We start from the raw sequence: 13138 nt of genomic DNA on the forward strand, positions 1-13138 counted from the left end.
TTAATTAAAAAAGGTGACATTTAAATAGGATTTTTCTTTTCAGCAAATTACAAGCTCAATCATAAAAGAAATGTACTCTGCTCAAAGTTGTGCCATCAAAAACAACCTTTGGTAGTTGGTGTGAGGCTTATGCAGCTTACAGCATTACTATGCTAGTCTTCATCATATCAAGGCATTTTGTGTCTTAGCTCATTTCCTCATTAAACATTCTCAGTGTGCATCACAATCTTTGAATGGTACCGAGTAGGGCTGCTCTATCATAGCGATGCTGATTATTTTGGTCAATACTGAGATCACAATTATTTAAAACAAATACTCAGTGACTTTGAAACTGTCATGCGTTCATTGAACTTTAGGGAAAAAAATATTTTAAATAATTGCTTTCTTGATTAACTTTTCATAATGGTTGGAGGCCAAAACAGGAAATGAAATTATAATTCCATTGATTGATGACCCTAGTACTGAGAAATTCAAGTTCTCCAAGAAACTCAAAGTGTAAAGAAATGTCCATACAGTAGTATATATAGATTTAAAAAACATTTATTTTTTAAACTAAATCACTGTTCACAGCTAAAGAGCATTTAAATTTTCCAAAGTTAAATGGATTATTCACCTCAAAACCACATTTTTAGCCATCAATTTCATACTTGATGCCCGTTTATTCTTCACTTCCTGCCTGTCTGGCTGATGGAGCGTTATGTCAAAATGCAGCATGCAAAGACTACAGATGAGTCTGTGTGTTTTAAAAAAACACACTGTTTGCCCCTTAAAGCACAACTGTAAACACTTTCCAAGTTCAAACCAAGTTCAGAATATTGAAAATCAAAGCAGCAGACTGAAGTTTGGCCATCAAGGACATGTCAAGTGTTTGCTTGTCAGCTACAGCTTCAATTTAATAAGAGATGTGCTGAAAGAACCTGCACAATATCAGCTGTACAGGCTGGATTGTTTCTACAATCTTTTGTTAAACCGGACAGGTAGGTTTCTGGTGTGAACACAGATCAAAGTATTAAAGGGTCAGCCATGTAGATAGTTCAGGGCTGCCCAGTAACTCCTGTCGTCACCTCAGTACAATGGAGGTGAAGCGAGTTTCATTCTTACTGTTGAAAACAAAAAAAAACATTAAAACATCTTTTGCAAGCCTACAGATACCCTACAAGCCTCACTGTCGACAGTTTATATCAGAACTACTTTCTACCAAAGAAATCCTCTAGATGTGTTTCTCTGTGATTCAGGTAAATTGACCCCTAAAATGAGGTGCACAGAGCAACAACTTATGAACGCTGAACAGATACATCAGCTTTCATTTTAAGACTGAGGTCAGATGGTTCACATCATTTACTAAATAATTTGTATTGACGTGGACTCAGAGCAGTAAGGTTAAGCTTATTTGGTTAATGTTTAAAAACAGGCCTGCAACAGGCAGCCTGACTGCCTGTAGAAACAGTCATGAGGACCACCAGAAGGCTGGGCAGGTGCACAGAGGGTGGGGAGGACAATCAGAAGGCTGGCCAGATGGGAGTAAACAATCAGTACGATGAACAAAAAGCTGGGAAGGCAGGTGGAGCAGTTGTTGAAACAATCAGAAGGCTGGGCAGGCAGCAGGCAACAGACACTGGGAAGACAATAGAGACCATGAAGCCAGATTTGTGGATGGTATCACCCAGGAGAGTGGCCCTGAGACATTTGGGGTCAGAAAGAAGCAGCAAGGTGAGAGCAGGCCCCAGGGAAGCACTGATCCCCAAGCAAGAACTTCAGGAAGCCTGGCTCTTTATTTCTAAGAAATGTCCTCAGTGATTCCAAGAACGATGCCGCGGGAGTGGTAGTAAGAGCTGGTGATGGCCTGCAGGTCCTTTCTCTACTGTGACCTTTCATTAAGGTGTGGTGTGGAATCCAAGACAAGAACTCCAGTAAATGAGGGTTCACTTCAATGTCCAGAAAATTTCCAGAAAATGAGGAGCAGGAAAAATCTAAAAACAGGCAGAAGAAAATTGTTGATGCTTTCCTGATCACCTCCTGCTCCCTGCCTCAGACTGGACAGGGAGTCAACCTATCAGTGCTCAGTCTGCAATAATCTAACCAGAAGGTGAATGCTCACTGCTGCTCTTCAAAATGACACAAGCATGAATCCAACTATCAGCTATCAGCATTTTTTATTGACAGGCAACAACCTTGGAAATGTACTTCAGGTGATTTTTGATTAGTCTACAGAATGAATGTTGAACCAGAAAGCCAGAGAACATTACGACCCTTCAGTCTTCACAAGTTTGTCCAAACTTCTTGTCACTCTTGTACACGATTATCAGTTAAAAACAGCCCATTTTTCTAGGCTCCTGAAAAGCTGACAGATTGGAGATAAAAGGTCTTCCCCTGACAGCAGTGATCTGCCGCCTGTCCATTCGCCTGCTGTCCTTGTGTCCAAGGGCGAACCGATCAGTCTTGTGAGACGCGGTGAGCTGATGGGTGACTGATGTTTTACCTCAAGAGACAGACAGACGAGCCTGATGGAATAACTCAGTGCTAAATGGACCGGGGAGTTTGCTGGCTCATCTAGGGGCTTCGCTTCACGGCGGACTGTTGTTTTTCCTCCGCCGTGTGTTTGCAGAGATGGCTGTTTGACTGTGTACTCTGGCTCTGAAGCACAGATAAGTCACTGCTTGCTCCAGCAGTTATGAATTGGTTGCTTTGAGCTGAGAAAGCAGGAAATCCTGTGATATGATGAGAGGTCAGCAGCCACTCGTGAACCATTGTCTGGCGGTTGTCTCATTTTGATTTACTGGATATTGGAAGTATTTTCTTCACTCCAGTGTTGTCTGAGCTACAGTAATGATTCCACTGCAGAGACTGTGGCAGTTTCACAGGAACACACAAACTATGTGAAATGAGACAGTGGAAAGTCTGATAAAACTGATTTGCGATACATTTTAATAGAACATTTCCAGACTGTTGGCCAGAGGTCAGTATTTAATCTGATCTGCAAAGCATACAGATGAGTTTAAAAACAGTATAATGCATTAGAGCTGCAACGATTTATCGTATGGTTGTCAAGTATTTAATCAATTGCCAATATTTTTGATAAATTGATTAACTTACATTTTATAGTTTTGAGTAATTTTTGTTGAGAACAAGTCTAAAGGATCTGATTCCAGCTTCTAAATTAAGAATATTTTCTGGTTTCTTAACTCTTCTATAATAGTAAACTGAATATCTTTCAGCTGGCAGATATGGCCTTATATAATATCTTAAAATTCTTCCAAAAGTTTTGTCCTCCACATTAAAATAAAGTTTAGAACTTAGAGCAGAAAAATAAAAACGTACAGCCTTCTCTGACAGAAAACAACCAGTTGCCTTCCGGACATTCTCATATCTAATGTGGTCTAGTGGTTGCAGCACGTAAGCATGTAATGCAATATATGAGCAAGCAGATGAGTCAAAACCGGTGTGGTGGTAAACCACAAGTGCTTCAGGAAGGACTGCATCACAGACTTCTCTCTCAGTTTGAGCACAAGGTCTACTTTTCATAAACTAGATATAAAAGACAAAACTGTAACAAAAGCAGAGCTCTATGTTTTGACTCAAGGCTTTTCTTGGCATTGGAGCTTGTTTGACTGCAATGTGGAAAGGTGTGAGGGCCCTGATGATGAACCAAACTCTTCATAAACAACCCTGAGAAATACAGTGAAGGATCATTAGCAAAAACTTTGATGAAAAGCGCCTCAGTCCTTCAGAATTCTGCATAAAATTCATCCTATTTACGTCCTGGAATGATCTTTGTATAATCATCATGATTTGTTCTTGGGATGAATTCAGACGCATGTTTTCTGCAACACTTGGTTGCTATAGAAACAGTTTGCTGTACAAGGAGAAAACGTCTGGCCTTGTCGTGTAATTACACACCGAGGACAGCTTTCCTTTTATGCTGCTGTCACTCTGCTGCTTTAAAACCTGTGGCTGAGGAGATGGAATTAAACTCTAATGGCTGCATGTCTCTGGAGAAAAAATAACCGCTGATCAGGTGTGATTAGAATCAATGTCAGAAAACTTTACTGTCCTTCACAATCTGACAAAAAGTGGAATATTCTGCTGCAAGCATTCGACATTAGTCTTACATTATTTTCTGTTTTGAGCCTTGAGACCTCTATCAAACATTTCTGCTTTTATTACCTTCAAGGCTGGACATTTTTTGAACCAGTGCCTGATCAAATGCAAATACAATCTGCAATTGCTGTTCATTATGGCTCATGTGTTTTGGTATAACTGCACCTAAATACACTATAAACCTTAAGAGTTTCGCAGAAGGAATAAGTAGAACTGGTGGCTGAACTGTGACAAATTACAGAAAAACAACCAACATGATAACTTCCTTTTTCCTCTGATGATTTTTTTAAAATTTTCTTTATTGTGTTTTGTCTAATAACATTCCTTATGCAAGTCTATGCAACCATACATGTCTGTTGTTTTGACATGATTTTGCACAGCAGTAGTAAATCAATGAGAATCAGCTGCACAGCAGATGCATGCCACAGCTACTAGCCACTAGCTCGCTAACAGTTAACTATTACTGCAGCTTTTTCTTCTTTTTCCGTTGTAAGGCACATTATCACCACCTACCATAACAAAGTGAGAAAAGAAGAGGAGTTTAAGAGGATCTGGATTATTTACACAATATTATCATATGTCTATTATTAACACAATATCAATATTTCATTTTTTTAAATATCACAGTTATTGTCAATACTGGTTATCGGCGACACCCCTAGTGTCTGACGGCAACCTATGCAAACACTGCGCTATGAGGCTGTTGCTTCCATGTTTGTGTTGAATTATTGAAATGGATCTCACATTAACAGGAGTCTATCATGCCCTCTGAAACCAATCTGCAGGACTTTGCTCTGCATTGACTAACAGGACTCTGTACCTCTGACAGCGTGCCCCACTGATCAAAAACATCTCAAATTAGGCCTCTGAGAGTGAGCAAAGGGGTGTTTTCTCACTTATTCATAAAACTCAAACGATAAGCTCTGTTGTGTGCTGGCTCTTATGGGTCTGCTGCAGTAATTACAAACACACAGATGAATGAGGTTTCAGGCATATACACAATGAGGCAAGGGCCCCTACAAAAACCTGATCAGTGCTCCTCAGTGTCTTGGGCTAACCCTAATCTGACTTATTAGCCTACAATAAGCCTATCTGGAGGTTGCATTAAGGAAGCCACAGACAGCCGCAGTAAGACTGGATGTTGGCTGATTTGGCTTTCAAAATTAAGGCTGAAGTGTTGTATTTTTAAGCCTGTGGCTAACACGTCTTTGCACCGTATTTACACCACCTTTGAACAATCTTCTGCCAACACAACACAGCCAACTTACCTCTCTTGGTTCATCTCAGACACATACACTCTGCTGTCTACAGGTGCACTTAGACCCACAACTGTTCCTCATAAAACAACAGCAGTGAGGGGGCAAAATTATCCTGAAACCAGGGGACATGAATAAGAGAGTCAAATGTTACACACAAATATTATAATATTATTACCATTGGATTAAAAATAATGAAATGTACTTCTGCAACAGTCCAACATCTCTCTCATGTATGTATGTATGTATGTATGTGTATGTATATATATATATATATATATATATATATATATATATATATATATATATATATATAAATAAGCCAACTGAAATCTATAATTTACTGGTGTATTGTACAGCTTAGTTACATAAATTTAGTTACTTATTAATGTTAAGTAAAAACAGTAAATCAAGCCATGATGTGTACAGTAACCACGGTATATTTACAGTTCACTATGATATTTAGAGATTTTGGATGTAACTATAGACTAATGAAGAATTTGCCCATACTTTCATAGACTTTTTTCTTTAGTATGGCTGACCACCTGTATAAATCTCACACAGTCACCTGATGCTATGTTGTTATGCTTTTATTGTGAAAATACTGACCGGACGTATATCCTTGGTGCCCCAAGTCTGGTCTATAAAAAAGATGATATTCGCCAAAACAAGCTCATAACCAGTCAGGCACTTTGAGAAGCATCATGTCGTGTTGTGAGTGCAGAGAGCGGGAGGACGCAGCACGGGGGAGCATTCTCTACAGCATCCTGAACAGAGGCGCTCAGTGCCCGCGGGGACACCTGGAGACGGCCGCTGCGCAACAGCTTTGCTCGTGCGCGTGCAAGAGGAAACTGGTGGCGATTCGGGCTCCAAAATTAGTTTTCAAAGCGGCCTCAGAGGTGCTGGTGAAAACTTTCAGATTCGTGAAAAATGTCCCGTGTTTTCGGGGTTTGCCGGCGGAGGACCAGCTCCGGCTTGTGCGCAACAGCTGGGCGCCGCTGCTGGTTTTGGGCATGGTGCAGGACTCAGTGGACTTCGACACGGTGGAGACGCAGCAGCCCAGTCTGTTACACACCATTTTAACGCACAGCAGAGAGAGACAGCAGCGCGCTCCGGCTGAGATTCAGGACCCGGGGGTGCCCGTCGGTGATGCAGAGGGGATCAAAATGTTTCTGGTCAGGTGTAGAGGACTGAGGATCAGCGTCAAGGAATACGCGTTTCTGAAGGGAGCGATACTCTTCACTCCAGGTAATACTGTCACTATTCACCACATGGGGTAGTTAAAGTCGGTCATTTAGATAGTTAAGCACATTTTAATTCACTACATAAGTTTCTGCTGTGTGACTTGAACAGTTTTACTGTAATACTCGTATACCACGACGTTTCACTGTTATATTATGGCATCATTTTAATCTCCTGTGATATAACAAGGCTGTAATATTCATACGAGGATAATTACATACTAAGCTCCATTTATGGTGACTTCTTCATTCATAACATACTTTTGTATGGTATAGGTCAACGTGTCCTTATTGGATTTAGCTAAACGAGTGCGTAATTTCTGAGTGTGTTTAAGAATGAATCAGATGTAATCTTGTATCTCTCTCCCTGTTTGTCTCGGTCCTGTAGAAGTGATGGACTTGGAGTGTCGGGAGTACATCCAGGCGCTCCAGAGAGAGGCTGAGCACGCGCTTTACGAGCACGTGAGAACGGTCCACAAGGGGAATAAGGCGGGCCGCTTCGGCAGACTGCGCGCGGTCCTGAACACGCTGCGGTGCTTGGACCCCGAGGCGGTGGCCGGACTCTTCTTCAGACCCGTGACTGGCACGAGCAGCATAGAGGAACACGTGCTCACGATGTTCTATGAGCGGTAGAAGCCAAAATAAAGGAAGACGATTGGGACTGAATAGGGACAATCATTTCATGTAATCATGCAGGCCTATTTATACAAAGGTCTGTCTTTTTAAAGGCAAAGAATTTACCATCAGAGAGTCACCTGCACATAATGAGTTCTGCTGGAGGAAAACTGCTGCACAGCGGGACTTTTCTGTTTTTTGTCAGGACACTCTCCAGCCATGATGGCCTCAATAAAAGACTGGGTGAGACTGAGGATGACCATGATTACTTCAAACCTCTGTGCTGTTACTTTGTGGCCAATTCCAGCCCTCGTGCTCAGCTGTGCCATTAAAGGCCAGCATTCAGAGCGGCCTAGAGCTTTACAGTCTTAACAAATCCCCTGCTGATTCGCAGAGAATCGACTGAGACAACATGAGAGTCTAGGAGCCTCATTGTGTAAATCTGTGTACATCTGTGTAAACACTGACACCTCACAGCTAAGCTCAACTAATTCACATCATCACAGCAAATCACAAACTTCCAGGTACAACCGTTTACACAACCCATAGCTTGAATACATCAACTACAACAACAGAGCATATGTCCACAAAACAAGCTCCAATGAAAATGAGACAACCACCAAACACGACACTGCCTCATGTTTGAAAAGTTACATTCAGAAAACAAAGAAGAGAGTCGCTGCTTTACAAAGCAAAGTAAGAAGCAGTTTCTACCACTATTGCTCAGTTCAGATGGTGAAGATGATGATCCATTATTTTCTGAAAAGATAATCACATAAAAAGGAATAAGAGCAAGTCAATGTAAAAAAATAAATAAAAAAATTCTATTCAATATCTGTATTTTATGATAGAAGTGTCTTTATCCTTTGGTTTTACAAACAAGTGAGTTTGGAAAGCTAGAAATCTTAATTCTTGGCCAAATAAATGTTGGATCAGATGCAGTTTATTGGTCAATGAATTGCTGGTGCTGATGAGCAGTGCTGTTAAACTCCTACAGATACATCGTGCTCATTTCAGAGCAGTAAAATCTGTCTTATTGCCCCTTAAAAACTTTGAAAGCAGGCATCATAATCATTAGCACTCATGTATTTTTCACAGCTATTTAATTACTTCCTGTGGCCAACCTTGAGCACACACATATACAGACATACGCACTCTTTATCACCAATCCAACACCTAAAAAACAAAGTTACGAGTGTCGATTAAAACAGCTGCTACATTGTAACACACTGGTGGTTTGGGCTCCATCCCTCTGTTCAGACAGCTTCAGTAAATACATCTCCGCAGCGAGCATTCGCCTGATGTCTCGTTTCATTAATATCGTCAGGAGCCGACGCTCAGCTCTTTCTCTTCCTCCTCCTGCTCCCAGGTGTCGGAGGATGCTGTTACCTGGGAAATAGCAGCCTGAATTAAACCACACAAAGTGATACTGCACATTATCCCTCCTGACCCAACGGGATGCTGTGTGTTCATAACGCGAATTAACTTTTCATGCTGAGTCACCTCCCAGGATGCACACTTATTTCCCAACTTTGTCTTAACTTGAAGATGTGTTCTTTGTAATTTAAAGTTCCAATACTGGATGTGATTACAACATGATATTCTGTGCTGAACCACCACAGCAGTGCCTGTTTTTGTAGTGATTTAAGTGACTTGTACACATTTCTTCCACATTTTAAATGGTTTTAGATATATTTGAGATTATGTGACAGTTGACTTGTTATAAAATGTCCTAATAGCTTATTTTTACTGCTAATGATCAAATAATCTTATGAATCTTGATTAACTATTAATCGATTGTTTAATCTCAGAAAATTTTAAAATGCTCATCACAATTTCCCAGAGCCCAAAGTGATGTCTTCAAATTGCTTCTTTTGTTCAACCAACAGTCCAGAACCAAAAGACTCTTCATTTACTAACGTAAATAACACAGAAAAGTAGTAATGACTGCTGAAAAATGACTGAAAAGATTCATTGATTATCAAAATATTTAAGACTAATGGTCTAGTGTTCATTTAAAGTCACCCACAATGATTTCCCAGAACCCAAAGGGCTATCCTCAAATTGCTGTTCAGTTCAAACAACAGTCCAGACAGAGAAAACAATTTTATATTAAAATCTTTCATAGACATGTATTTATTCCAACCCAATCACCAGTATAAAATAAATGTTGGGAATGTAAGTTTCTCGTCAAAAATATCCAGTGGTTGAAACTTAACCTTCGATATGCTTTACCTTTACATTTCCGTATGTTGTGACTATGTTTTCGGCTGCAAATTGTCCTGATGTCTTGTCAAAAAAATCTGATTTTGTTGTCATGAACACGACTGGAAAATGCCTTGATGTTTTGTCACAAATATCCAGTGGTTTCACGCTTAGAAATATTGAAATGCTGTCTCAAACAATAATGTTTGGCTTTGCAACTGTATGTCCAGCTGTCTGATTTTAACAAGACACAACATAGTTATCTAATATTAAAGGGTTTCAACATAACGATTTGTAGCAATTTATGTGTATCAATCACTTTTTAATTGGTCATGTGTGAGCAGATTGTGAAAATTGAGATGCTCCCCCCTCTTTCGCCTGCCTATACAAGCCTGTGGACAAGTTGTTTAAGTTGTTTAATGCTGCTGGACTGTTGATCTCTTTGTGAAGGACTTGGGTCAGATTTTCCATGGCGGTCTCTAGGGTGTGACTTTATTCATGTTCTCGAGTGCCTTGTCTTAATGCCTCTCTCTGCTCTGCTAACAGAGAGCAACTGTAGCTAACCTTAATTTAGAAAAAGTCCACTAACATGAACTACCGACCGGCTATCAGCGCAACACAAAAGCTCCACAGAACCCCTTTAAAATGATTGCTGGTTATATTCTGTTGATGAACTAGTTATTGCAGCACTAATTATTTTATGTCAAATAAACAGAGTTGCATTTTAACATGTACTATATGAGGTACAGAACAGCCAGATGAAATGAGTTGCTGTTTATGTCAAAAGGACTTAACACAAGAACTTGTTTGAAAAAGTAAGCAAAGATAACATAGCCCTGACCGATTAGTCACAGCTCATAAAGACATATGTCACAGCTGACAGACTATTGAGGCTTGAGAAATAAAGTCTGACTCGTCTAGACGGGTAACTAGACTCTTCAAGCATCTAAATAATGGATATTACAGTTGTACAGCACACAGAGACACTGAAGCAGCACTGTGATCACAGTGATCACAGTGACCACTTGACGTAACTGTACTTCTTCATTGGAGCTTTTCGATCTTCCCTCAAGGATACAGGCTCTGCATTGTTCAAAGTCAGGTATCAAAGTGTAAAAGTTACCAACTTCTCATTTCTGCTGTTTATGACAATGAGCAAGTGCTGAGCACAGCTTCTGAGCTTGTTCTCTCAGGGCTTTTCTTTCCTCCAGATGCAGCCTTTCAAGGCAGCCATAGACAGTTAAGCTTAGCCTTGAGTATTAGCACCACAATCTTCCAAGCATTTGCATTAATGGTTTTTTCCTCTCAGCTACTGAGTCTAACACCAGCTAAGCTTTTCCCAGATTACTGCGGCCTCCTTTCGGTGCAGGATCTCACATCACAAACAAGGCAGCCAGTGGGGCTTCGACATGAAATCTCAGGAAGACAGACTGATCCTGTGCACACAAACTCCCACCTTGCACTACATGTGGACCACAAATGAACCCTAACCTATAATAAACACATTATTCTAAAGCTGGAATGAATATTTGGCAAAAAATAATCTGAAACTATTTTGATATTAATTATTCAAGTAATTTGAGGTCAAAAGGTAAATGCTGTTATTCTTAATATTACGCGACAGTAAACCAACAATAGTTGAGTTTTGGACTGTTGGTCAAACAAAACAAGACATCTGATGACTCTGGCTGGCTCGAGGAAACCGTCAGAAATTTTATTTTCACTATTTTCTGAATGAATCGATACTGATAATAATCACTACTTTCAGCACTACATGATTCCCTGCTATGTTATTTGTAACAGTGCGATAACACATTTGAGGTTATCTTGGATGTGTCATTAAGAATATAAGGACTACACAACATTTTACCCACTTTACTTTACCGGTAGAAAATTACTGGTAGGCTATATCATTTACTAAATAATGTGTCTATCAGGCCTTTTTAAAGCTATGAAATGTTTACATTGGAAAATGTTCGTTAAGTCTGAAAAGGCCAAATGTAGGTATTGCTCCGAATGTTCATATTTAATTTCAATTTTATTGTTAGGCTAACTGGTTTCCAGCCATATCTATTCAGGTGTGTTACTCCTATTAAATAGACAAAATAAATTAAATCAAATGAACTAGTGCCAACAAGCTGGACTTTAGAGTAAGGTAAGAACAGTTATAGTCAGCACAGGGCTTTATAGTGGTGGAGGAAATATTAAGATGCTTTACTCATGTAAAAGTACTAATACCACACTGTAAAAACACTGTTAGCCTACAGGTAAAGTCCTACATTCAAATCGTTACTGAAGTAAAAGTATGCAAGTATAAATCCTACTTAAAGTTATAAAAGTAGGCTACTCAATATGCAGGAAAATGCTATTAGGCTATAGGATACAATATAATGAATTTAAAACCTTGATACAGTATAAGCATACTCTGATACCTAATTATTAATTGATAAGTTATTCAGATGTTGTGTATGTAAACCACGTCTAAAGCTGCTGAAAAAGCTGCGGTGACGTAACGTAAAGCCGCGTTGTTCACGCACCTGACGTCCATTCCGTCTTGATTAGTGGAGCTAATTAGCATACTTCTTCTCTTGTAGCAGCTAAACACAAATCTAGCTTAATGCTAACAATTTTAATTACGCGGGCTTGCAAGTAGTAACTCTTTCGAAAGACATTGGTTTAAATACACACACATATACACATATTAATGAATATTAATATTTTGACAATGGAGAGGGTAAAACTCCAAATGCGCCAAGTTTCTTCAACCGGACTTTTTTTTTCTTAATAATTTAAAGCAAAACTAACAAGCGAAAGCAAATAATTGTACTGTAACGATGATTAACTTGCTTACCTGGTCAGAAACTTGACCTGGAAATCCTTAAAACCAGGAAAAAGCCGAGGCCGAAGCGTCGAGAAAACATGCGAATAGTTTCTCTTCCCTACCCATAATTCCTTGCGAACACACCTTGCTCCTTCTTCCTTTGAAATGAAACAGTGCTTCTGCAGCACTGACCATCCTGTTGATGCCTTCAGAAAATGATGGATGCCTCACTGACAGTATTTACAGCCCCAAGCTGTCAATTACTGTCATTTATATGTCATATATGTCAGGGTTGAGTTTGGAAAAGTAGTCAAAGCTAACCTGTAAAATACTGAAATGCTACAAGCTGAGCCAGGACATATTTCTAATAAATCCTGCAGCCACGGCCCCAGTAGTATAAAGTCATTTGCAGCCCCATATTCCTAAATGTGGCCTACAAACATGAGGGGAGTCTTTCACTTTAGTTGTGGACACAATGTAAAAAGCTCATTTAATAGTTTGATATAAAGTATGTGGCCCAAACACACATAAGACAGCATATCCCTCATTATATATCCACCCTGTGCTCGGTCTGCATCATTGCCTGTTTGGGAGCCATAAAAAGTGCTCTGTGAAGTAACAGCAGCAGTTTGTCTAATGGCTGCTTTAAAGGAAAACACGCAACACTTCCATTCGTCACAATTACAGGTTTCAGAAGGCAAAAGGATCTCAACTGGGGCAATTTAGAGAAGATGTGTGTGATTTTTATCATGACTGAATGATCTACACATCACCCCACTTTCACCATAATGGCTCAAATTGGGTCCTTCCCTCCCAGCATGCCTTGCGAGGGGCTGAGTCAGCTGCAGGATGAGGTGCGTCCAGCAGATGACAGCGTTTCACTTTCAATTTCCTGCAGTTGC

General features: G+C 39.9%; 1 protein-coding gene across 1 annotated transcript; it reads left to right on the forward strand.

Annotated features, from left to right (window-relative positions):
* The first annotated feature begins 6058 nt into the window (after positions 1 to 6058).
* LOC140992307 (nuclear receptor subfamily 0 group B member 1-like) lies at positions 6059 to 7228 on the forward strand. The gene is made up of 2 exons (XM_073462611.1): positions 6059 to 6602; positions 6984 to 7228. The coding sequence occupies exons 1-2, from the start codon at positions 6059 to 6061 to the stop codon at positions 7226 to 7228; spliced, it is 789 nt and encodes a 262-aa protein (XP_073318712.1).
* Positions 7229 to 13138: the final 5910 nt, after the last annotated feature.

This window comes from Pagrus major, chromosome 24, assembly GCF_040436345.1.
Source record: "Pagrus major chromosome 24, Pma_NU_1.0".
Taxonomy (NCBI): Eukaryota; Metazoa; Chordata; class Actinopteri; order Spariformes; family Sparidae; genus Pagrus; species Pagrus major.